We start from the raw sequence: 24373 nt of genomic DNA, 5'->3' as shown, positions 1-24373 counted from the left end.
GAAGAACCCTAGCTTAGGATACTTTCAATTTTTCTCTACACTATGGACAGAAGAATTCCCTACAACCTAAGAGGGAAAGGGAAACAAAGTGAGTTTGCAACTCCTACTTGCAGAAGAGTCTGAGCCCCATAACTGGAAAACATAGACCTTATCAAAGAAAACCCCATACTTTAATAGGGAGGCTCACCAACCCGACTCTCCAACGCCTTTGGTCACTCATCCCAAAGTGTTTTCCTGGTTATCATCCTCTAAATATGCACTGGAGAGAAAAAGCTATAACATCCCGTTTTCCTAATTTTAAAATTTGGCCGGTTTGATTTAAGTTCTCCTGGTTTAGAGTTGGGTTTGAAAAATCCTAAGAGGACGTTTATAAGCTTTGGACGCCTCCTACTTTTTTTGTGGATTTTCGACACTTAGAAAGAAGCAGAGAGAGAGAGCCTTGGTCGATTCGGTGTGAATGCGAAGGAGAAAGAGATCAACAAAGCTTTATCTTAGAAAGAAGTAAAAGGGGCAGAATCATTAGGATTTGGGAGAAGGAGGATCTGACTGTCAAATTGTCTCGAAAGGTACTGATTTTTGGTAGAAATGTAGCTAAGAGATTTTCGTACACTCTCCTTTTACAGAAGTGAATTTGTGTTAATATTCTAGGATATATCGGCAGTCTCGTGGGGCGTTTCTTCGCAGTCGCGGATTGAGACCAGCGGGTGTTTCAGGATCAATTGCGGTTTCGCCTGAGATCTGATCGTGCTAAAATTTTGTCAAAAGCTTTGAGACATCTAGGGCTAGCATTTCACCGAAGTGATTTGATAGTTAACAATTGGTTTTTATTTTAGGGTTTCGTCTTTGAGACTGTCCTTTTATGATGCTTCTGTCCAGTTTTGCTATAAAGTCGTTTTTGGTTGTGTGGCTTGTTGTACGGCGTTGCTGGGCTGTTGCAGATGTTACGAGAGTCTCAACTGGTTGTATTTGTTGTAAGAAACAGCTTGTTAAGGTGAGTGCGTGACCATGAGCTTATTTGAGCAATTGAGTTGTATGACTTGTTTTTGTGTGATGATGTGTAGGTATGGTGCATGTATTATTGGATTTTTTGTTTAATGACTAGTTTGTTATGTTTTATTTGTGGTTATACTCTTAATTTTCTTGTGTGTATATCTCGTAGATGGGAGGATCGCCTCACTGGGTATTTCTGGTAATACTCACGCATCTCGTTGTGTTTGTGGTGCAGGTAATGTGTAGAGTGGAATCATGGCGATGAGGAGGAGGATGATTTAGGGTCTCGGTTGTTGTGTTGTGTTTATGTTATTTTGTTGTTGGACTCTTGTTAGAAGTATGCTAGGTTGCTGGTTTATATTGGTTACGATTCATATTGTATTTATATTAAATTGGAGTTTGTTTGGTTTGTCTTCCGTTGTGCATGTTAATTTGTTGTTTATTTATTGTTTAGGTTGTACAATAATTAAATATTATGGGGTATTTAATTATATTATTATTATCAAAAAAACGGGTCGGGTTGTTTCAGTTCACTTGTAACTCCCCGACCGCCACCTCTTAGTGGGCCCCATGTCCAATCCCAGTCTATGGGTCCATCTTCCTTAATGGACTTCATGTCCTCTCACTAGACCCGTGAGTCCATCCATATCTGACGGGCGGTTTGCTATGTCGGGGAGACTTTAAAGACTTGTTACCGTCCCTACAAATCACCACATGATCTTTCCCTTTGTTTTGTCCTCACTCGCACAGTTCCGAAAGTCACTTCGCGGAAGGTCACTCATCCTGAGACTACTCCAGCATAAGCAAGCTTAACTGTGGAGTACTCTCAGGACCATTGACCGAAAAGATAAGTGCACTTTGGTGACATAGGTGGCCAAATCAATTCTTACAAGTCTCTGAAACCGAGGTGTCACAATTCACCCCCACTAACAGATCGCAACGTCCTCGTTGCAAACCAAGATCGTCACCCCCAATGGTGACCCCACTCGACTCCACACTCATCTGGGTTTGGTTCTGATACCAGTTGTAACGCCCCGACCGCCAACTCTCAGTGGACCCCATGTCCACTCCTATTCCATGGGCCCAAATGGGCCTCACGTCTTTTCACTAGGCCTGTGAGTCTATCTATATCCGACGGTCGGTATGCTACATCCATGAGGTTTTAGAGACTTGTTATCATCCCTACAAATCATCACATGATATTTTCCTGTGTTTTGTCCTCACTTGCAAAGTTCCGTCAGTCACTTCCCAGAAGGTCACCCATCCTGAGACTACTACAGCTCAAGCATGCTTAACTCTGGAGTTTTTTCAAGACTCTTTAACCAAAAAAATAATAAGTACACTTTGATGACATAGGATTAACAAATGCTTCCAAACTGTTGTTATCAATTGAAAAGTGGTTTTGTCCTTTTATTCCTCATTTTCCGACCTCTTTCCCTTCATTCCTTTTTACGCCAATATCATCTTCTTAGTTATCACATGTTTTTCCCCAAATTAAGTAGATGATTATGCATGTGAGCTTTACCATCATGGTCCTCTTCCATTTTTTTTTTTATCAGCAATCTTTAAAAATTTGTGGATGGAGAACTTTGGCATGTAAATTTTACTAGACATATTAGACACTTTTTGAAAAGTAATAAGAGTTCATTAGTGTATTAGACACTTTTTGAAAAGTAATTTGAGAAATAGGCAGTTTTTGTTAAAAATTTGAAAAGTAGACACTTTTTAACTTTTGTGAAATAGAGAATTTGTAAGATATAGTATAAGACAAAAACAAATAGAAAGACCAATATACCCAGACCATGTGTCACAAAAAGAGAGTTTTATTTGTGGTCCTGGTTTTAAAGGAAATGTGAGATGGAATATAATATATAAAAAATTAAATGTATCTTCCAATGAAATTTTATGTGTGGGGGACCCGATTTTGAGGTATTAGATTAAAAATTAATGTTTCATGGTCCACTTAAATTAAGAAAATTCTCTCAAATAACATCAAATAACTTTTATTTTCAAATTTAGCACTCTAAATTTTTTTAAAAAGGGCTTAATTTTAATCTTAAACTCTAGATACTAAAACACTACCCTTCAAAATTATACATTAAGTGTAAAATAGAGATTCCAAACCTAAAAAAAAAAATATTCCAAAAAATTATTTTAAAATATTGCAATGTATCAGATAATGTTAATTTGGTGTACCATCTGGATTAAGTGTACAATCTGGGTTTAGTGTACAATCAGGGTTTGGTGTACCATAAGGTTTGATGTACTATATAAGTTTAGTGTATCATCTGATTTTAGTGTACAATCTAGGTTTAGTGTATAATATGCGTCTGGTGTCACATATGGGTCTGGTGTACCATCTGAGTCTAGTATACAATCTATGTATGATATACCACCTGAATCTGGTGTACCATCTAGCTCCGGTGTACCATATGGGTCTAGTGTACCATTTGGGTTTGGTATACCACCTGAATCTGGTGTATCATCTAGTTGTGGTATACGATCTGAATCTGGTGTACCATTTAGGTCTGGTGTACCATCTGAATCTGGTGTACCATCTAGGTCTAGTATACCATCTGGATCTTTGTACTATTTGGATTTGGTGTACCATCTGGGTTTAGTGTACCATTTAGATTTGGTTTATCATCTAAGTTTCGTGTACCATATTGGTTTAGTGTACTATCTAATTAAATTTTCAAAATGAAAACTCTACAATATAAATACTAAATCTTATTCAAAACTATACATTAAATGTAAAATAGAGAACCCAAACCTAAAAAAAAATCTAAAAACTAATTTAAAATATTGTAATGTGTGAAATATTGTTATTCTGGTGTACCTTTTGGGTTTGGTATACTATCTGAGTTGGGTGTACCATCTGGGTTTAGTGTACTATCTGATTTTGGTGTATCATCTGCGTTGGGTGTACCATCTCGGTTTTGTGTATCATCTAAATAAATTTTCAAAACTAAACCCTACATTATAATATTAAACTCTATCTCTTCAAAACTATACCCTAAATATAAAATAGAGAACCCAAACCTATAAAAAATCTAAAAACTAACTAAAAATATTGTAATGTGTGAATATTGTTATTCTGGTGTACAGTTTGGGTTTGATATACTATCTGAGTTGGGCGTACCATCTGGGTTTAGTGTACTATCTGAGTTTGGTGTACCATATGTGTTGGGTGTACCATCTCGGTTTTGTGTATCATCTAAATAAATTTTCAAAACCAAACCCTACATTCTAATATTAAAATTTATCCCTTCAAAACTATACCCTAAATATAAAATAGAGAACCCAGACCTATAAAAAATCTAAAAACTAACTTAAAAAATTGTAATGTGTGAAATATTGTTATTCTTGTGTACAATCTGGGTTTGGTGTACCATCTAGGTCGGGTGTACCATCTAGGTTTTATGTACCATTTGGGTTTGGTGTATCATCTAAATAAATTTTCAAAACTAAACCCTACCTCTTCAAAACTATAACCTATATGTAAAATAGAGAACTCAAACCTAAAAAAAAATAATCTAGAAATTTTGGGAAGTTTATGAAATTTCTAAAATAATTTAAAATATTGTAATGTGTCTAATAAAGATATTTTGGGAAGTTTGTGAAATGTGTGATATAATTGTCCATAAAACATGTTTTAGTGTTGTTTTAAGATATTTCTCAAAATCAAGCACATATATAAAATTCAAAACACATAAATCCATTAAGAAAATGATTTATTCATTTGTAAAAATAACTTTTTATTTAATTTATTAACTTGGTCATGTGTAAAAAAATAAAAAAAAGTATAAAATTCATCCATTATTAAAAAACATAACTTTGTTATTGGATTGATTTTTATTAGACTAGTTTAAAAATAAATTTGTCTATGTGTGGATACATAAAGAAATAAAAAAAAATTAAAAATGTCATTTTTTTTAATACTTGTCTAATAGAGTTTTCTAGTAGAGAAGAAAGAGAAAAGTGTCTATTTCTCGAATTTGTTTTAAAAAGTGTCTACTTTCCAAATTATTTCGAAAAAGTATCTACTTTACTAATTATTTCTATATATAATTTATTGGCGGCGACAAAAAAGGAATATGACAAGTAGATAATCCCTAATGAATCTATTAATACAAGAGATTAAACATAGGACTAATATCAGGAATTAATTAGTATAGTTACATATAACTCTGCTAAGCTCCAGGGCCTTAGCTTCCGCCGCCGGTTTCACGTCTTTAGACGGAGGAACCGGCGTTCCGGTGAGCTCGTCCGGCAAATCATTGGCCAACCCTCTAAGGTAAAAAGTGTAGAACAGTTTTGTCGGGTACACAAGCTGTTGAAGCTTAACCTGTCCGTGCGCACCTTCGAAGACTCCTGTGCCACCAGTGATGGCCAAGAACGAGTCCTCGTAAGTCAAGTACGGTCCTTGTACTGACAAGTGGCCGTAGTCTCCGAAGTAGAAGTTGTAAGTGGCTTCGAATCTGTCACCGTTCTTTTCGGGAACGTGTTCGATCACCACGCACAGACCGGCCGTGATGCCAACGCGCTTTTTGAGGTCGCCGATGTAGAGTTTGTTTGTGAATGGGACGAGGTCTCCGAGACCGAAAATTAGGCTCATAGCGTTTTTAAGAATTTTTGGGCTGTGTCTATCTAATTCGTTGAGTTCGTACATGCTTAGTTCTTGAACTTTACCTGAAAAAAAAAAAAAAAAAAAAAAATTCATGTTTATAACTAGATACTTGATTTGAGGTATGGTCATGTGCTTACGTGATCAAGTTTGCAAAGTATTAATTAAATTGGATAATTTTGTTTTTTTGCTAAAACATAATATTTAATTATGGTAAAAAAGAAAAAGGGGTTCAATTAACTTACTTGGTCTGGAGTTTTCAATATTCCCGTTTTGGGAGAGAGCTCGATAAGGAGTGAGGTTCTTCTTGAGAGTGAAACTTGATCGTGAGTAGAAATCCGGACCGTTAGACAAGATACCAAGATTCTGAAAGGATTTAGAGAAACCAAGAAGAGAGCTTCGCTGAAAACAGGAGTGATTGTTAAGATTTGTCATTGTCATAGACACAGATTGGAGAGACATGGCAGATGAAGCCATTGATAAGAATAGAAAAGAAAAATACTCAACGAAGAAACTTTGACTTGATTGGTAAGATGAATGAGTTGAGTTGCATGGAATGTCTCTTTATACGTATGTACATATTTATAGATAACACATTGGGGTGATAAATGATTGATGATGTGATGAAATATAGCACGTGCCTAAATTTCCAAAAGATGCTATGAGTGAATTTGGATTTGAATTCCATGGTCGGAACGTCGTCTAAGCTTTGGGTCTTGGATTTAAGTTGAATACTTTTGGCCGGCCGCAGACTAAAAGAATGAAAAACGTGGGGATATATATAACCAATAATATCTAAGATACTTATTTTCATAAAAAAATGAATAAAGTATTAATTATGTTAGTGAAAAAGTTACAGAGCTCATAAACATATACTTCAGCCATTCACATTAACTCGAAAACAAAAATTAATACATCAAAAATATAACGATGTATGAGTGATGAAGTAATCTGTGCACTATGCTTTAATGGATAATTAAATATGTTATTTTACTTTTTTCGAAATTAATTAATCTTGATATAAATTAATTCTGAGTTCTTAACTATTTTAGATGAAAATCTTACTCTAAAGTTATTGATGGATTGTTGATCGTAAATTAAGAAAAAAACAAATTGTTGATGGGTACTGATATTAGCACTAAAACGATTCAAACGGATATTGGCAGTATATAGCCAACTGACGTAGTATAGTGGACTAGTTGTCATTTTCACCACAGATATGGAAAATTCTCCACACCGGCATCATGATAAGAATTTATTGTAAAAAGAAAACAAAAGAAATTGGCTCCACAGTATGCAAAACAAATAATGTAAATCGAACTATTTGAAGTAAATTTTAGATGATAAAATTGTCAATATAAGTAACATTCTAGAGGATTAGTTTTGAATGTTCATGAAACTTGGTTTTGCTCATAACCAAAAAGACTTATCTAATAAGTGGCAATCACTAGATTGCACAATGCGCTAGAGTGAAGACCATGCTAGAATGCAAAATCTTCCATGTATACTGACATATTCAAATAAGTCGTTAAAAATAAATCACATAAAACTAGAGTAAATGAGTCTGCCTATATATGGTTTAAGTATACTACGGATTGTTACATGCAACTTATTAAATTATATATGTTAATATGTTATTCCCTGAATCTCATCATCAAAGATCTTCGACTTTGCTTCTGAATCTTTTCAATTAATAAATCAACATAATGTTTTTGACCAAAAAAAAAGATAAAATTGACTATACAAGAATAAGAATTTATTTTTTTATAAAGAATATATCATTATACATAGACATGATGAGTAAACAAAAGTCTATATTAATTATTTTCACTAATTAGTATAATTGCTTATAACTCCAGTGGGCTCCAACGCCTTAGCTTCCGCCGCCGGCATCACATCCTTAGACGGAGGAACTGGCGTTCCGGTAAGCTCCTCAGGCAAATCATTAGCCAACCCTTTAAGGTAAAAACTGTAGAACAGTTTCGTCGGGTACACAAGCTGTTGAAGTTTAACTTGTCCGTACGCACCTTCAAAGATTCCAGATCCACCAGTGATGGCCAAGAACGAGTCCTCATAAGTCAAGTACGGTCCTTGTACAGCTAAGTGGCCATAGTCTCCGAAGTAGAAGCTGTACGTAGCTTCGAATCTGTCACCGTTCTTCTCGGGGACGTGTTCGATCACGACGCAGAGACCGGCGGTGATTCCCACACGCTTCTTAAGATCGCCGGTGTAGAGTTTGTTTGTGAATGGGACAAGATCGCCGAGACCGAACATTAAGCTGAAGGCGTTTTTGAGAATTTTAGGGCTGTGTCTATCTAGTTCGTTGAACTCGTACACGCTTAGTTCTTGAACTCTACCTGAAATTATCACAAGGAGAATGAAAAAAATAAGTTAATATGTGAGTTGGGTACTTTGTAATTAATGAGAGATGAGATCATGTTTAGACAACTTACTTGGTCTATCGTCTTGGGAGAGAGCTCGGGTAGGAGTGAGGTTCTTCTTGGGAGTGAAACTTGATGGAGAGTAGAAATTTAGACCGTTGGATGAGATTCCAAGATTCTGAAAGGATTTAGAGAAACCAAGAAGAGAACTAGGATGAGATTGGTTATTGCATGACAGATTGTTTAGAGTTGTCATAGAGATAGATCGGAGAGACATAACAAAGGAAGCCATTGATCTAAGAAGACTGTTTAACACTTTGGTTTTTTGCTGGAAGGCTGTTATGAAATAGACTGACTTTGGTTTATGAGATGAGTGATTTTAATTCTACTAAAATGTCTCTTTATTTATAGATAAAGACCAGACATTGGATTGAATGATGCAATAGCACGTGACGTAAATTCCCAAATTCAAGTTATTGGTTTGTGATTTGAATAAAGTTTTAAAAATTTTAAATGTTATGTAGAATCTGTTGTTATTAGATCAAGATTTTATTAAATTCTGTTAAAGTTTAGTGGGAGTTATTTGTTTGAGATTTGAATAGAGTTTTAAAGATTTTAAATGTTATGTAGAATCTGTTGTTATTAAATCAAGATTTTGTTAAAGTTTAGTGTTATTATTTTGTGATTTTTAAAAAGTTATTTAAAATCTTAACAAATTTGAGTTATTGGATTCAGACTTTTATAAAGTCATTAAAATTTTTGTGTTTTTCAATTAAAACAAAATAACCTAGGATTGTTAATGAATTCAATTATTATGTTATTGGTTCATGATTTTAGACACTTTATTTACAAAATATAGTTTTGGAAAGTATCATAAAAATACAGGAATTGTTTGAAGGACTTTACAAGATTTTAGAAAACTAATCAACAAAACTCTCTAGCAATCTTTAACAATCTTTCACTTATTCACTTTTAATGAGCTTGTTGAACTCTTCAAAAATCTTGATAAATCTCAAACCAATAACATAATAATTGAATTCATTAACAATCTTAGATCTTTTGTTTTAATTGAATAACACAAAACTTTTAATGACTTTATAAAAGTCTGAATCCAATATTTGTTAAGATTTTAAATGACTTTTTACAAATCACAAACTAACTCATACTAAACTTTAACAGAGTTTAACAAAATTTTAATCTAATAACAACAGATTCTACATAATCAAATCTGAAACTTAAAGTTTATTTTAAGTTAATCGGTCGGCAAGTTTTCCATGGTCCAAGTTTTTGGGTCCTAGCGTGGGTCTGTCTAAGTTGAGTACACTTCTTGGCCGGTTCCTAAACTACGAAAGGAGAAATGAAAAACGTGTGGCTTGTGAAGCTTTGAATTCGTTATTCTAACTAGATTTTTGGTCCACAACGAATATTACGTCTAAGTTCTATAACTAGATATTTGTCCCACAATAAAATATTACTTCTAAGTTCTACCTAGATATTTGGACACAATAAGTTTTTATTATATGCAATAATTAAACAAGGTACAAATTAAAGATAATTAATATTTTCAGAGGAAGGGAGGAGAGAATATGTCAAAACAACTTTGAGATGAAGTATTTAGTCATCTCGATGAAACTATACCATCATCAAGCTTGAACACTTTAACAATTTCGCCGTTCACTGTATCAAGATAAGGGAAGTAGGTAGAATTCTTCAAACATCCATAATATTCGCAGGCTACGACCGTAAAACAACCGTCCCAAGCCACAATGAATGCGTTGTCTCCCAAGGAACTAACCCCAACCCATTTTACCAATTCCTCGTCCATCTTATAAACTTTAAAACTGACGGTCCTCTCGTTATAATTTTTCATCAGTTACGGTAAGTTTATAAACAATGCACAAATCTCCACAATATTCCAGGAGCCTTTTGTCTTTGCAACTATCATATTTAGAATAGTCCATCGGAGTTGAAGGTGTCTGTTGAACAATGCTTAACTGTGATAAACTAATCCACCAAACTGCTCCTTTTATGTCCACGGCATAAGATATGTCCCTTGTGAAGTATAATGTCCGAGAAATACGACTTGGTTATTAGTTTTTGTCCAACTTCTACTTCCTTCTCTAGTGCTACTGCACCAGATTTATAGGAGAGAAACTCTAAAGAATATATCTGATGGTATCTTCTCATACTTCGAGTTATAACATATCTTGTCGTACTTTAATTCATCGAATATATGAATCTTGTAAGATTCCCCAACCTTCAAAAGGTCTAGGGTTTGGTGGGAAGGTGAAAAACTACTTTGTTTTACACTTTCTAAATGGTTAATGATGTAAATTTCAAGAACATTGTGATATAGTTCATGATGATATGGTTAGAATTTCTGCACCAGTTGTGGTAATAAGAATTGTATGCTCAAACTGTGCGGCCGGACCACCATCTGCTGTCACAATTGTCCATTTGTCTGGCCATGTTACAAAGTCCGTCGTTCCAATGGTAAGAATTGGTTCTGTTAACAAAGGAACGAATCACTTTGTAAAAAGAGTATAAATGCATTCATCAAATTCTATATAGAGAATACTCACCGAGCGTAAAAGTTTGACCTTCAATCATATATTTAAGTTCATAATCATCTGCACAGAACAGAGAGATTTTCAGAGAAGTTCCACACCATTACCAAGAGTTGCTGCGGAAAAGCCCTTTTTGTTGTTACTTACAGTTACTATGAAGATATATAAGAGGTTCCGAATGTAATGCAGTTCCTACACCATGACCGATGAAACGCTCCATATTATAGCCATACTTTGCAGCATGCTCACTGTTGAAAATAATCAAAACTGATCCTCCTAACTTCTCTATTGTATATCTTATTTAAATCCGATTAGTACTACTAGTTATTACCTAATTATCTTCCCAATATGTTTGAAGCTTGCTCCATCTTTACAAACCGATATACCTTTCTCCAAGCATTCTTGTGTGACCTGTTTAGAACAATCTCTAATGTTTTCATAAAAATTAAGAAGTAAAGCAAAAAAAAAAAGGAAAGGAGTATCCATTAACCTTCACAAGCTGTGTAAGGCTTTCATCAACGTCACCACATAAGAAAGTCTTTGACGTATCTCCATGATATCCCTGATTGAAGGTGTTACATCCAAAACTTATAATAGCAGAGTAGCTAAAGAAGCTCATAAAGAAAGACTTACATCCAAGTAAACCGCGACATCGATGTTTACTATATCTCCATTCTGAAAACAAGGATTGATTAGTGATATATTATACTACATACAAGAGAATTTTTCATACGTGAAAAAGCAGTTTCATACTACTACAAACCTGTAGGGGACGAGAATCAGGAATACCATGAAACATACATTCATTAACCGAGGTACAAACACTTTTCGGAAACCCACCATAACCAAGAGGTGAAGGATAAGCACCAGACTCAATAACCATCTGATGCACTGCCTTGTCAATTTCATCTGTAGTAACAAATGGCTGCAACACAACAACAACAAAAAAGCTATCAAACCAAAAGGGTTCAATCAAATTTAGAGATTTCACAATAAAAAAGCTAATCTTTTTTTCACTTACTCTAACCAAAGTTCCTGCATAGTCTAACACACGAGCAGCGAGCTCGCATGCTTTCTTCATTTTCACAATGCCTATAGAGTCAGGAATCTGAATCTCACTTGATATCTTTGGTACTTCATTAGACTCAACGTATGTAGGCTTTGGTATATGATCAGGCACAAGAAGACGAGGTGATACTCTTCCACATACTAGAGGTGGACGTGGGTTTATTCTATCTTCTAATGAGTTTTGAAACTGTTGAATCCTAAAAAAAAAAAAAAAAAAAAAAAAAATGCATCAAATTTAGAACTGCTTCAACAATGTCACACATTCATGAATATTGAATTTTGTTATATATACCTTTTAATTCTCAGAGAAGATGATTTCTTCTTACCTGCAACAAAACAATACGTAATATTTCGAATTATGACTTACAGATTCCAAAAATTTCTCGAATTCGCAATCAAATTATACTAATCCCTTCATCACTATCAATTTCTCCAAAACCTAAAACACGAACTTGACGAAATAAACAAACAAAGAAAACAGAGAAACCTGAGAGCGGGAAAGTGGTGAAGTTGGTCGGAGCTCCGGCGAAGTTTTTTGGAGGCGTTAGTTTATCGCCGTTAAATAAAGAACGTGACGGGGAAATCTTCTGCAACATTTTTTTGTTTCCTCCGGTGAAGATAAAGCAACGGACCAAAAAGATTTTGAGGAAGAAACCCTTTGATGGGCCTGTAAATCAATAAGGCCCATTATAATTACGAGTATGCCCCACAAAAAAAAATGTAATTTGATTTCTATTTTGAATATCATCTATGTTGTTTAAATTTTTTTTCTAATAAGAAAGAAAAAGGTAAAAATTATATATTATTAGTTTAAATATTTACTGAATAGATAACAATGTATAGTTAACAATATATATAATAATATATTCTAATCTTTATTGGTTGGTTTAATATATATTTTGACTTAGTAATTTGTAAGTAGCTATGTGTTGATGATATAAAATAATTAAAAGTAGTTATATGTTGACATATATATATATATATAGGCATGCAAACTTAGTATAGTAAGAGTTTTTGTATAATCTTTTATTTTGCTTCTTTTGAACATTTTTTTTTTTTGCTAAAGATGTAAATATCATTAGAAATTAAAAAGGTTTTACAAAAGAGTAACACCTACACAAAAGTAATATTGGCAACAAAAAAAAAAAAAAAAAAAAAAAAACAAGGCTACAATAGAGTTAAGAAAGATTTGGGGGTTAACCAATCCAAAGAATTATTAGCTTTCCCCAATGTTTCCTAAGCCTTCTAGTAGTGATGCCGAAGCTCATGGTCGATGACTTTGAAGACGATCTCTGGAGCTATCCTTTGTGCATTGTGGAGGAGATTGTTTTGTTGAAGACGATTGCTTCTTTTGAACATAAATACTATTTTATTTAGATATTTAGTACTTAAATTTTTTTGATAATCTTCATAAGAAAGATAATGTTTTAAAGACAAAATTTGATTGAAAATGTCATTTTTCATACTTGTATTTTCTTATAAAGTATACAATATTTTGCTATTATTAAGCAATTATAGAGCAATATACAAATATTAAGAAATTGAATTACCAAAAAAGACAACTTTGGGCAATATGCCAATAAAAGAAAAACTGTGTGAAATATTCTCTTTACATTTTGTAGTTTTACTTAGAGATTCATAATAGTCCGTATAATTTTTAGTAGGATATAGCAATGGTGTAAATCAAACTATATATCTTGATACTAAATTTTTTTCTTAAGACATTACTGGATGTAGTTTTCTAACTTAATTAATAAAATAGAAATATGTAATAACATTTAAAAAATATGCCGTATATGTGAGTTTAGCAACATGAAATATAGTGGTTTCTACCAGTTTTGTCACTATGTCACATGTTATTGTTGACTAAAAATAAATTCATAGCCGGAGTGTGTGTGTGTGTGTGTGACTGTTGACTAAAAATGAATCTATACATGTTTCAATGGTTTAAAGAATTTTCCCTTTAATTTTTGCCCAACATGTTACAAACCTACAACATAAATAATCTCAGCAAAAGGTGTAAGTTAACAGAAAAATAAAAACTATAGAACTTGTTATCACATAGCTCGTTGCTTCTTGTTACACCTTAACGACACTAACATGTCCTTTTCTTCCTTCTTCGCCACCACAGCTGCGTCGTTAAAACAAATATCAACCCCAAACAACCTCACAACTCGATCCGACCCAGACCCGGACCCGGATCCGGATTTCGATTTCCACCCGATGAACAACTTGTCATCCTGACCGTTGGATCTTCTAAAACAGATCAGGTCACCAGCACAAAGTCTCTTCTCTTTAACAAATCTACTCCACCCTTTAGTCAACACATAACTTTGACTACTATTCCAATACGAGTAACGGAACCTCCACACTTTTCCGTTAACGTCCTCAAAACTCAACAGCATACCTTTCACGGAGCCGTTGTTATCGTTATCAACACCACCTAACGGTAACGGGAAATGTTTCTCCGCTTGGTGTTTCGGTATAACCAAACGGTTTAGTTTCCCGACGTCACTAGGCGTTACCGTTTTCTCAAACAGTAACTTCGACGTTTTAAACCCCGTTATAACCGCAGCGGTTACGGAACCAAACCCCGTCGTCTTGTTCCCGTTACCGTTACGTTTACGTTTCCTCTGTTCCAGCTCTTCCTTGTAAGTGTGTTTCCTCAACATATCAACGATCTCTGATTTCGAATGTGCGTTTAAAAAGTCAACCTCATCCTCGTCACCTCCGTCGTTACCGTTAAGTAACGTCGTCTCTTTGAAATTAGTAACGGCGTCGCGGCCGCGGAAACGGTGAGCGGCGACGTCGTAAGCACGCGCTGCTTCCTCTTCTTCGTTGAAAGTACCGAGCCATACGCGCTGGTGCTTCTCGTATATCTGAGCTCCCCATCTCCCGTTTGGTTGAGGGACAACACCTTTGAATCTTGAAGAAGGAAGCTTTCTTGATTCCGCTTCGAGGCAGTTGTCGGAATCAAGAACTACGCTTGTTCCGCTTCCCATTCTGTATAGCAAACCCGCCGGAGACGGTGACTTTCTCGCCGGAATCTTGACTGGAGTGTGAATGGAATCTGTAGTTGTAGAGCTTTCGTTTACGCTACTCATGGTGTCCATGTTTTTTTTGAATCGAAAGACGAAGAGATTGAGAAAAATCACAAGAAGATTGTGAAAATGTTGATAATGTGAATGTATGTGTGAACGTGTGTGAATGAATGCGTGTATGTTGTATATATAAATAGAGAGACAAGAGGGAAATAAGAAAACATCAAGTGTGCATGTATGTTATTAGTTTTTATATATTTCTTTCCTTTAAATTAATTATTTGTCCTAGTGTGTTTTTAAGGAGATAAGTATAATATATGGGTAGGTGTATGGGAATAATATGGGTGTGTGTGGGTGTATATGTTGTGGGTCAACTTAAATTTACAGGAAGGTTCATGCAGAAGATAGAAGAATATTTTTTAAGAAAGGTTAAATTGGCATGTCCATATTTTGGGTTTTATTTAACAATTAAGGAAATTATTATATAGAAAAATTTTACGCGCTTATAAAAAAATGATTCAAAATCTATAATGAATATAATCTTTGACTGGATTATCCGCACTGATCGATTTGTAAAACGAGCGCAAAAATTATTGTTTTCCCCTCTAAACATTCAAGTTTCAGTGTGACTAGCTCACATAGGTAGTGTATTTGAACCAGCTTAATAAAATATAAAAAAAATTCAAATTGTAAGAAAAGCAAAAAAAAAGCTTAAAACACCTAAAACAAATCATGAAGTTAAATTCATTAGTCATTATGTGGTTATTATTATCAGCAAAACTTTTTTGATCTTTAGTGTTTTCGTGTTTTTATAATTTCTCTGTTATATACCGTATTACCATTAAATTGACTGTTTTGACATATCAATTAATCATCACCAAGCTCTGTTAGATAATTTAAAACGTATGAAATTATTATATTCACGACCAAAAAAAGTGATATGAATATGTTGTGGGCTGCATGGGGAAGTGGGGTAGACAAGTGGACCAGGAGGATGGATAAAAGAGGTTCACATGAGAAATAGAATATTAATTCTTAGTTAAGTTCATTCCCCCTGATGTATGATTTGCTAATTTACAAGCATAGTAATCAAAAATAAACTCTCATTCTAATGATAAACAATAGATTAACAATAAAATAAAAATAAAGTAGGAGAGGATTCTTCTTTTGAAGATACTATAGAGAGAGGTTAATCAACTATTACGATATTATTCCTTTCTCACTGAAAATTAATATGTTTTTTTCCAAATCTAAAGTGAATTTTGTTCCGTGAGGATCTTTTTTTTGCAAGCATGAATCCTTCATGTTTACAACAAATGCAATGGTCAATGATCTTGAGATATTATACCTTTTCTTTATTTCATTTTATTTTTGTATATGTATAGCAGCTTTGTTCATTTTATAAGTATTATTAATTTAGAAAGGAACTATGTGTGTCTTTGGGATTGTAATATATATAAAAACTAGGGGAGCATATTAACCGTGATATTAATTAAATTGTATAAAATAGAGGTTCTGACTTGTGACTATTTATTGTTACTGGAATGTAAAAAAAAAAAAAAAGCAAAAAACATTAGGAATGAATATTCTCTATATATAGAATATAGGGTTTTAGGATTATAATAATCAAACTTGAGTCTCTATTTACTAATATTTTTTTTTGTTGAGAAATTTGTATAAATATCACCAATACGTGCATATTTTACAAAAATACATTCCACAATTTATTTTCTGAAAATACCACTACTTTCTGTAAACATATACTAATTTATTTTCGTAAAAGTTGATTATATTTCCCTAAAAATAAAGGACATGTATTTGGTGATTTTTTTCTTCTAAACCCGCTAATTTGTGCATAGTTTGCAAAAATACTACTACACTAGGTTTCGATCCGCATGTACGTGCAGAGTTATTTTTGCATAATTTTTTAATAATATAATTGTCAAGCGATCACATCCGTCTAATATGTCTGACTACAATGTTTAAATTTTTTTTTGACCCGAAAAAACCATATTCCTCGTAATTCATATCAGTAAATAGTATGTCCGCATATGTTCTGCTTGAATTTTTGTTTCCAATATTCTTGTCCCGTATTTTGTCATACATGAATATACCCACACAAAATTCTCATAATCTGATTACTATGTAACTAATTTGGATGATTTCCTAAAATATAATAAATCTGTTGTTTAATCTTTTTTTTCTTCTTCTTAATATTTAAATTGGGTCAATTTGGCAATATGAATATTTGATATGATTTTTTTTTAAAACCCTTAAGTGTATTCTCCAATTAATAGTAGAGATTTCCTTTAATTATTGAATGAAATATTCTTAAGTTATACTAATGACAATTTAATGTAAATAATAAAGTAAGAGAATAAAAAAAATAATAAAATGGGATATCAAGCGTGAGTATTTTATATAGGAGATACTAGAAGGTATTTTATTAAGAAGAATTCTATTAATTTGGATATTATTAGTTTTTAAGTAATATATGTGTCCGTAATTGATGGAGATATAAAATTACAAAATTATTTCGTGAGGAGGAAGGCTATAATTGGTCATTAGATCCCTTATATAATTGGTTTTAGTTATGGTATTATACCACTGGATTTTATAAATTTTAATTGGTCATTAGATCCCTATATATCTCAGCTATTGGTATAATATTATTACTTGTTTTCATTTTTATTGGACTGTGTTTTCTAAATTTTAAGATTTCTGTAAAAACACTATAACTACATATTTATATATAATGTTTAACTACATAAATATCCAAATTAAAGTATATATTCATGTCATTTTAATTGGTGATCATATGTTTTTTTGGGTAAATATAGAACTTATAGGAGCAAAATATTGTGCATATAAATAAAATGAACAGTAGTGGTAGTTGACATATATAGCAGTGACAGTTTTATGTAATTTTATGGAATAATAAGGGTGAACAATAAATTGGGTACGGAGCTCTCTGGCGATGACACGTCAGCTTTTTCTCCTGAATGCTTCTCTGTTAATATATAGGAGAGTTTAATTGGTCATTAGATCCCTATATATCTCAGCTATTAGTATAATATTATTACTTATTTTCATTTTTACTGGACTATTTTCTAAATTTTAAGATTTCTGTAAAAACACTATAACTACATATTTATATATAATGTTTAACTACATAATTATCCAAATTAAAATATATATTCATGTCATTTTAATTGGTGATCATATATTTTTTTGGGCAAATATAGAATTTATAGGAGCAAAATATTGTGCATATAAATAAATGAACAGTAGTGGCAGCTGACATATATAGCAGTGACAGTTTTATGTAATTTTATGGAATACTAAAGGTGAACAATAAACTGGGTACGAAGCTCTCTGGCGATTGGCGATGACACGTCAGCTTTTTCTCCAGAATGCTTCTCTTTTAATATATAGGAGATATCTTTATCTTTCTGAAAAAGATTACTATTTGTTTTTCAAAAAAATATTCAAGTTTCTCCATCTATCTACCACATATTTTTGTAATAACTGTTAGTATTTCACATAATTTATACTTATAAACAACTAAATGGTGGTGCTCAAGTGTTTCAAAGTTTCAGTCTATATTTGTTTTTCTTCTTTTGCAGAGTTTTAGTTCGTCTATTGTGATTTCAATCAATTTAATCACTTATTGACATTTTAATTAGGTGATCAAAATAAACAAATTTTAAATGGATTTTGAGAGATTAGTGCGAGAGTTGGTGTAGGATTCTCTCAGTTAACAAGGAAAATCTCAGGATTTGATTTGCTGCTGTAGTTTTATTTTTAAAGAGTTGGTTTCAAAAAGTTGTGTATATGATGTGGTCTTGTGGAAATAACAAGTGAAGATGATTGCCACGATCTTATATGTTTTTTCCAACTAGTATTATCATTTGTATAATTGCTATCTAACTTCATCAAAGTCTAATTGTGCCATTGCTAACAGTATGTTATTTTGAATGCGACCAATTGGAACACTGCAAAAGTCTGGACGCATAAAACGCTCTCAACTCACAAAGTCACAACTCCAATATATATATTTTTTGGCTGATTCATTATTTAATTAATTATCTCACCTGATTAGTTCAAAAAACATAACATAGACAACACTCACAGACCCACAATTCCTCAACTTGATGAAACTGACTGCACAAGACGATTGGCAGCTTTTAAAACTTAAGCTACACATGATAGACTTTTGACAAAGAAGAAAAATAACCATACGAAAGACTTTTGTTTTTTGTTTCTTTTTTGGGTGGGGGAAGCAAAAATATATGATATACTGTCACTCCGATTTGTATTGTTTCACTTTTTTTTTTTCACTGAATGAATTATATTAAAAATAAAGAGTTTGGAAAGGTTACAAGTCATAAGAAAAAAACAAAAATAAAATTAAGAGATACAATGATCTTTCCATAACCTGCAACTAGAAGAGGAAATGATTTTACAGATATATTGTTTAACCTAAAAATATCTTGTCTCGAGACTGATTGAGCTCTCGAAAATCATATGGACTTCTCACATATCAAAGGATGATAACGGGCTTTAACACAAATGGGGAAAACAAGAGAATAGAACTTGGCTTTCTCAGCAGAAGATGCATCTTCCTCTATAAGTGCTTTGTCAAGAGTCTCCCGGGATGTAACCGTAAAATAATCTAGACCCACTTGAACCTTTCAACGCCACAGAGAACAAGTAATTAAGTTAAACCAAGCCTTAATTCTAAATGTTCTAAACTAAGCACAAACCTAAGCTCAATCCCCTAACTAACAAAGAGATATAGTCGGGGATAAAAAACTTAGCCCAAACAAGGGAGGCTACAGCCCATAAAGGGAAGCTACAGAACCTGAGCGACTGATGATATCAGATCTTTAACGGTTATAATCTGATCAAAGAAAACAGGAGACACAAAAGGAAAGCAGTAGAGAAGATCGAGATACCGAGATAATGAAGATTCGAAATCGGGCTAATGCAAAGATTTGTCGATGAAGGAAGAGGAAAGAACCGTCGATAGAAGAAACAGGGGTCTCCACTTCGCGTATACTCACTAGAAAGAATCAGTGGTCATAACTGAGCCTAGCCAATAGTCCCCTCCGTGAATCGCAAACACCAGCGGCTCCCCCAGCACATCAGCAACCAACAGATCCTAAGAAACGGGAACCAACAATCACACTAGATCTGAACCTCCATATCTACAGATCCTCTCGCCAAAAACCTCCATGCTTCAAAAACTGCACGATACAATAACAAGGACTGAAAAACTAAGCAAGAATGTAAAGGAGGTGACCGACGCTGGCGCTATATGAGCCGCCACGCGTCGGTCAAAGTTTTAACGGAAGCTTTGAGAATGACAGGCGGCGAGAGAGAAAAACTAGGTTTAGAGAGAGTTTTGATTGAGTTGAACTTGTTGTGAATTTTATTGTTTCACATACGTTGTAATTAAGAAAAGTTGCAATTGGCCCCAAAAAAAAGAAATAGAAAAAAAAGAGACACCACAACAATATTTTGGGTAGGTAACAAAAAAAAAACTAGGTGGTAAATAAAATCTAAAAATAAGTATATAATAATCATAAGCTTAATCCAAAAAGATGAGAGAGAGTAGAGAGAGAAAACGCTCCCTGGCACGAGTTTCGAGTTTTCAAATTTCTTCTTGATTCCAGATCTGAGCTTACTGATCTACGGTGCGCTACCGCCGGTGCTACTGTTTTCTTTTCAGTCCTTTCGCCTCTCTTACATCTGCTGCTCTCTGAAGCGTGATGTCGCAGCGTCTGTCATATGCAGAGAAAAGGAAAGTTGTTGCTTCCTCCAACAACGGACCCCGAGTCTCTACGATCAAAGCCCCTGTGTGCGACAACTCTGAGTTACTTCTCCGGCATAAACTCACAATTATAGGAAGGATCACAAACCCCCTAGTCCAACGAGCGTGGACTCTTATTCCATTCTTTATGGAACACTGGAAAACTTCTTCCAGACCGTTGGGTGCCGATTTAGGGCATGGACTTTTTCAATTCCAGTTTGCAAATGAAGAAGATTTGCAATTAGTCCTGGAGAACAGACAATATCATTTTGCTGGCTTTATGCTTATCATGCAAAGATGGGAACCCACGATTTCCTGATCTTTTCCGTCGGAGATCCCCTTTTGGATCTAGGTCATAGGTATCCCAGTCCATATTTGGACAAAAGACCTAATTAAAAGCACCAGTGAAGATATTGGGAGGGTTGAGGAACTTGATGTCACCTCAACAACGGCGAGGATGCGAGTTAGTATTAATGGACTCCAGCCCCTGATGAAGACCTCTATCGTTGAATTTGGCAATGAATAGGAGATTGAGGCAAATTTAGTCTACGAAAGACGGAAGAGACACTGCAAAAAAATGCTTGCGTTTGGATCACGAAGATAAGGCTAGAAGGGTAAGTCCTAGTCTGAAAAAGAATAGAATTTCCTCCAGAGAGGAACAAGGTAACCGGAGGATAAGTCCTCCGAGGGACAGAGAGGAAAGGGTCAGATGGTTGGGTCGTCCTCTGATCTCTCACCGGGAATCCCCTTATAGAAGAAGGCGAGAGGTCGATGGCAAAAGACGCGATGATGCTGATAGCCGCGACTCAAGGACCCCAGACAAGGATAGCAACATCGGGATGCTTCAAGCAAAGCCAGAACTGAGGCGTATGGGAGGAATCAATCTCCCTATTCAGATAAGCAGAGATCTAGATACTACTCTAGTAGCTCCCGAGCAAAGTTTCATTCAATGGGGCATTCCCCCCCTAAAGGAGAACTCTGTTCAATCTAGAGCCCTGGAGTCAAGGGGAATCTCTGATAAGTATGCTGATGATGAAGCTAGATGCGGTTCCAGGAGAAGTTATTCCCAAGTGGGTGAGAGTCACCTTGATGAAATTCGAGAGTCTCCACATAGAACGCACAATCAGGTGAACCAGCGAGGTTCCCAAGTAATATTACAGGCAGCAGCTGCGAATGAGGTTAGAGAAGTAATGATAAACTATGCTAATTGCAGTGACCCAACTGATGGTGGAGCTGCAAGGAAAAGTGGAGAAAACAGCCGCACAAATTATTACTTCAAGCCTTGGATTACTGGAGCCCGTTAATCTCCCAGTTATACAAGACTTGCCAGAGGATGAAGGAAGTGTGGATAGAGTCCCGATAGCGTTAAGGCTAGGTCCAACGAATGTCGAAATCCCCCCCTCCACGTCCTACAAAACGGGTCCCTGGGAAACGCAAACCAGGAAGACCTCCAGGTCGACCTCCGAGAAAGAAGCAGACCAATCTCAATCTAGCCCTATGAACCTTGTAGGGGGAAGATCCAAGAAGAGAAAGATCCTTCGGGCACAGGTAAACCCGCGTAGGAAGCTGAATATGGATCCGTTGTTACCCTCTCATCCTCTGAGGAGCACTCTTAATTCACTCTAAGGGGACCAAGGTCAGATTTTGGTAGGTGACAACTCAACACTTCCAGGGGCTGATACTTCTCACCCCTCTGTGTCTGGTTTGATGGATTTCCGGAATCCATCCAATTCCCTTATGTAAAGATCGCGAGTTAGAACCGTCAATGGCTGGGGAATCCCAAGACAGTTCGGCGCATAAAGGCGATTCATCGACGATGGTCTCATGATTTCTTATTCCTCATGGAAACGAAGAATGCTGATAGTGTGGTACTTAAAGCAGTTCAAGATTTGAATTTTATAAATAGTTCTTTTGTTCCCCCCATGGTCACGGTGGGGGGTGGTTTGGCCCTTTTTTGAACTCAAGATTTTACGTTGGAAATCCTTGTGTCTGGTGATAACTTTATAGACACAAAAGTCACTTTGGCAAGGAAGTGTTTTTATGCTACTTTTGTGTATGGTGACCCTGAACCTGGGAAGAGGAAGTTTGTCTAGGAAAAACTAAAGGAGATAGCCACCCTCAGAGAAGGACCCTGGTTTCTTATAGGAGACTTCAACGACCTTGTCAATAGTTCAGAGAAGCGTGGAGGACCTCCAAGATCAGAATGGTCGTTTGTGGATTTCAGATCATTCATGTATGAATGCGACTTGTATGATATTCGACATTTTGGAGACCCTCTTTCTTGGAGATGAGTACGAGGTAATCATGTGGTGTCATGTAGACTGGATAGAGCAGTGGGAAACAGTGACTGGGCAGAGCAATTTCCAAATGGTTGTTGTCTCTATCTTCCCTTTGAGGGCTTAGACCATAGGCCATCAATTACCTTCTTTCGGCTGGAAAAGAAGAAGAACCAAGGCTGGTTTCGGTATGATAGGCGGCTCAAGGACAATGAAGAGGTTTGAAAGTTAATTGAGGAGGTGTGGTTGGAGGATGAGAGCAGACCTGTCCAGTCAAGGATTTCTAAAGTACGTCAGTCTCTTGTTTGTTGGAATAAAGAGAACTTTCGAAATATCAAAAAGGCCATTGAGCTGCTGCAAATGGAGCTGGAGAAGGCAATGGTAAGCACCATAAATGACCCCACCGTGCTAGACAAAAATAATTTGGCCCTGGAGGCAGCTTATAAGGAGGAAGAAAGCTTCTGGAAGTTGCGAAGCAGGCAATTATGGCTTTGTCTCAGTTACAAAAACTCTGGTTACTTTCATGCGGTAACCAAAGGAAGGAAGGTAATCAACAAATTCACAGTCATAGAGAATGAGGCTGGAGAAGTCTTCTTTGAGGAAGGACAGATTGCGGATATATCTCTTTGTATTTCCATACTCTGTTTGGATCTTCTGAAACAGAGTATGGAAAGCAATGTAGACAGATTGTGGATATATCTCTTTGTATTTCCATACTCTGTTTGGATATTCTGAAAGCAATGTAGAGGGGGTGGAGGGGATTATAACACACGCTTTGACCCCCTGTGTCACCGCAGACATGAGCAAGAGTCTGATTAGAGATCAGTCTCCTGAGGAGATTAGAGCAGCAGTGTTCAGTATTCATCCTGATAAAGCCCCTGGACCAGACGGGTTCTCCGCTTTCTTCTTCCAGACTAATTGGGCAGCGATTGGTCCAGCTATGGTTAGTGAAATCCAAGAGTTCTTCATAGCAGGGGTGATCCTCCCGAACCTTAATGAGACACATATTTGTCTTATCCCTAAGGGACAAGGACCAAGAGTGGTGGCTGACTACAGACCTATTAAATTATGCAATGTGTACTACAAAGTGATTTCTAAACTTTTGGCCAAGAGATTACAGCCCCTATTGGAGTCGCTTATCTCGAAGAACCAATCTACATTTATCCTAGGGAGAGCAATTTTGGATAATGTCATGATAACACATAAGATCTTACACTTCCTCAAGCACTTAGAAGCTAGGAAGTGCTGCTCAATGGCTGTAAAAACTAATATGAGCAAAGCCTACGACAGAGTAGAATGGAGCTTCATTCAAGCTGTTTTTCAGAGATTCGGCTTCCATCCCAAATGGACAAACTGGATCATGCAATGTATTTCCACTGTCTCTTACTCATTCCTAGTTAATAATTCCCCTCAAGGGCGAGTAATTCCAGTACGTGGAATAAGGCACGGGGATCCCATCTCCCCTTATATCTTTATCTTATGCAGCGAGGTCCTATCGGGACTTTGCAATAAGACACAAGTTTCGGGAAAAATGAAAGGCATATTGGTGGCAAGAGGGTGTCTAAAGATCAACCATCTCTTGTTCGCAGATTATACGATGTTTTTTGA

At 35.3% G+C, this 24373-nt stretch overlaps 4 protein-coding genes and 2 pseudogenes across 6 annotated transcripts; 1 reads left to right on the top strand and 5 right to left on the bottom strand.

Moving 5' to 3' along the window:
* Positions 1–5019: 5019 nt before the first annotated feature.
* Positions 5020–6311, bottom strand: LOC104790191 (allene oxide cyclase 2, chloroplastic-like). Its single transcript, XM_010515896.2, has 2 exons — positions 5863–6311; positions 5020–5682 (listed from the first exon to the last, which is right to left on the bottom strand). The coding sequence occupies exons 1-2, from the start codon at positions 6092–6094 to the stop codon at positions 5156–5158; spliced, it is 759 nt and encodes a 252-aa protein (XP_010514198.1). The 5' UTR covers positions 6095–6311; the 3' UTR covers positions 5020–5155.
* A 1047-nt stretch (positions 6312–7358) lies between these two features.
* Positions 7359–8468, bottom strand: LOC104790190 (allene oxide cyclase 2, chloroplastic-like). The gene is made up of 2 exons (XM_010515893.3): positions 8071–8468; positions 7359–7974 (listed from the first exon to the last, which is right to left on the bottom strand). Exons 1-2 carry the CDS (start codon positions 8288–8290, stop codon positions 7448–7450), a joined length of 747 nt encoding a protein of 248 aa, XP_010514195.2. The 5' UTR covers positions 8291–8468; the 3' UTR covers positions 7359–7447.
* Positions 8469–9562: 1094 nt separating this feature from the next.
* LOC104793885 (putative F-box protein At3g25750) lies at positions 9563–10132 on the bottom strand (annotated as a pseudogene).
* A 55-nt stretch (positions 10133–10187) lies between these two features.
* On the bottom strand, positions 10188–12271 carry LOC104790189 (methionine aminopeptidase 1C, chloroplastic/mitochondrial). Of its 2 annotated transcripts, none has more exons than XR_015560294.1 (10): positions 12121–12259; positions 11926–11959; positions 11587–11830; positions 11329–11490; positions 11199–11240; positions 11056–11127; positions 10897–10976; positions 10713–10757; positions 10581–10628; positions 10188–10504 (listed from the first exon to the last, which is right to left on the bottom strand). XR_015560294.1 is itself a non-coding variant. In XM_010515892.3 (10 exons), the coding sequence occupies exons 1-10, from the start codon at positions 12227–12229 to the stop codon at positions 10356–10358; spliced, it is 1041 nt and encodes a 346-aa protein (XP_010514194.1). In that variant the 5' UTR covers positions 12230–12271; the 3' UTR covers positions 10188–10355. The 2 variants fall into 2 exon arrangements, 1 of the variants encoding a protein (XP_010514194.1); XM_010515892.3 differs by having other exon boundaries at positions 10713–10813; positions 12121–12271.
* A 1305-nt stretch (positions 12272–13576) lies between these two features.
* Positions 13577–14901, bottom strand: LOC104790187 (AP2/ERF and B3 domain-containing transcription factor ARF14 pseudogene; annotated as a pseudogene). The gene has a single exon (XR_015560293.1). The product of XR_015560293.1 is annotated as an AP2/ERF and B3 domain-containing transcription factor ARF14 pseudogene (transcript).
* A 5547-nt stretch (positions 14902–20448) lies between these two features.
* Positions 20449–23500, top strand: LOC147942174 (uncharacterized). Its single transcript, XM_087455956.1, has 7 exons — positions 20449–20733; positions 20842–20952; positions 21035–21629; positions 21703–22037; positions 22583–22722; positions 22810–22984; positions 23108–23500. The coding sequence occupies exons 1-7, from the start codon at positions 20449–20451 to the stop codon at positions 23498–23500; spliced, it is 2034 nt and encodes a 677-aa protein (XP_087312082.1).
* The last annotated feature ends 873 nt before the right edge of the window (positions 23501–24373 follow it).

This window comes from Camelina sativa, chromosome 6, assembly GCF_030686135.1.
Source record: "Camelina sativa cultivar CO46 ecotype springtype chromosome 6, ASM3068613v1".
Taxonomy (NCBI): Eukaryota; Viridiplantae; Streptophyta; class Magnoliopsida; order Brassicales; family Brassicaceae; genus Camelina; species Camelina sativa.
Note: the sequence above shows the minus strand (reverse complement) of the source record. Positions and strands in the feature narration are given on the sequence as shown.

What these genes read in the sequence shown, in the direction of transcription:
- LOC104790189 (XM_010515892.3), bottom strand. Translation starts at nt 12,229, where the DNA reads ATGTTGCAGAAGATTTCCCCGTCACGTTCTTTATTTAACGGCGATAAA. An exon ending in CTGATTCTCGTCCCCTACAG is followed by an intron (nt 11,241 to 11,328) that starts GTTTGTAGTAGT and finishes CCTTGTTTTCAG; the next exon opens with AATGGAGATATAGTAAACAT. An exon ending in AGGTCAAACTTTTACGCTCG is followed by an intron (nt 10,505 to 10,580) that starts GTGAGTATTCTC and finishes CTTTGTTAACAG; the next exon opens with AACCAATTCTTACCATTGGA.
- LOC104790191 (XM_010515896.2), bottom strand. Translation starts at nt 6,094, where the DNA reads ATGGCTTCATCTGCCATGTCTCTCCAATCTGTGTCTATGACAATGACA. An exon ending in TATTGAAAACTCCAGACCAA is followed by an intron (nt 5,683 to 5,862) that starts GTAAGTTAATTG and finishes TTTTTTTTTCAG; the next exon opens with GTAAAGTTCAAGAACTAAGC.
- LOC104790190 (XM_010515893.3), bottom strand. Translation starts at nt 8,290, where the DNA reads ATGGCTTCCTTTGTTATGTCTCTCCGATCTATCTCTATGACAACTCTA. An exon ending in CTCCCAAGACGATAGACCAA is followed by an intron (nt 7,975 to 8,070) that starts GTAAGTTGTCTA and finishes TGATAATTTCAG; the next exon opens with GTAGAGTTCAAGAACTAAGC.
- LOC147942174 (XM_087455956.1), top strand. Translation starts at nt 20,449, where the DNA reads ATGTCGCAGCGTCTGTCATATGCAGAGAAAAGGAAAGTTGTTGCTTCC. An exon ending in CAACAACGGCGAGGATGCGA is followed by an intron (nt 20,953 to 21,034) that starts GTTAGTATTAAT and finishes AGGCAAATTTAG; the next exon opens with TCTACGAAAGACGGAAGAGA. An exon ending in GAAAGATCCTTCGGGCACAG is followed by an intron (nt 22,038 to 22,582) that starts GTAAACCCGCGT and finishes AAGTTTGTCTAG; the next exon opens with GAAAAACTAAAGGAGATAGC.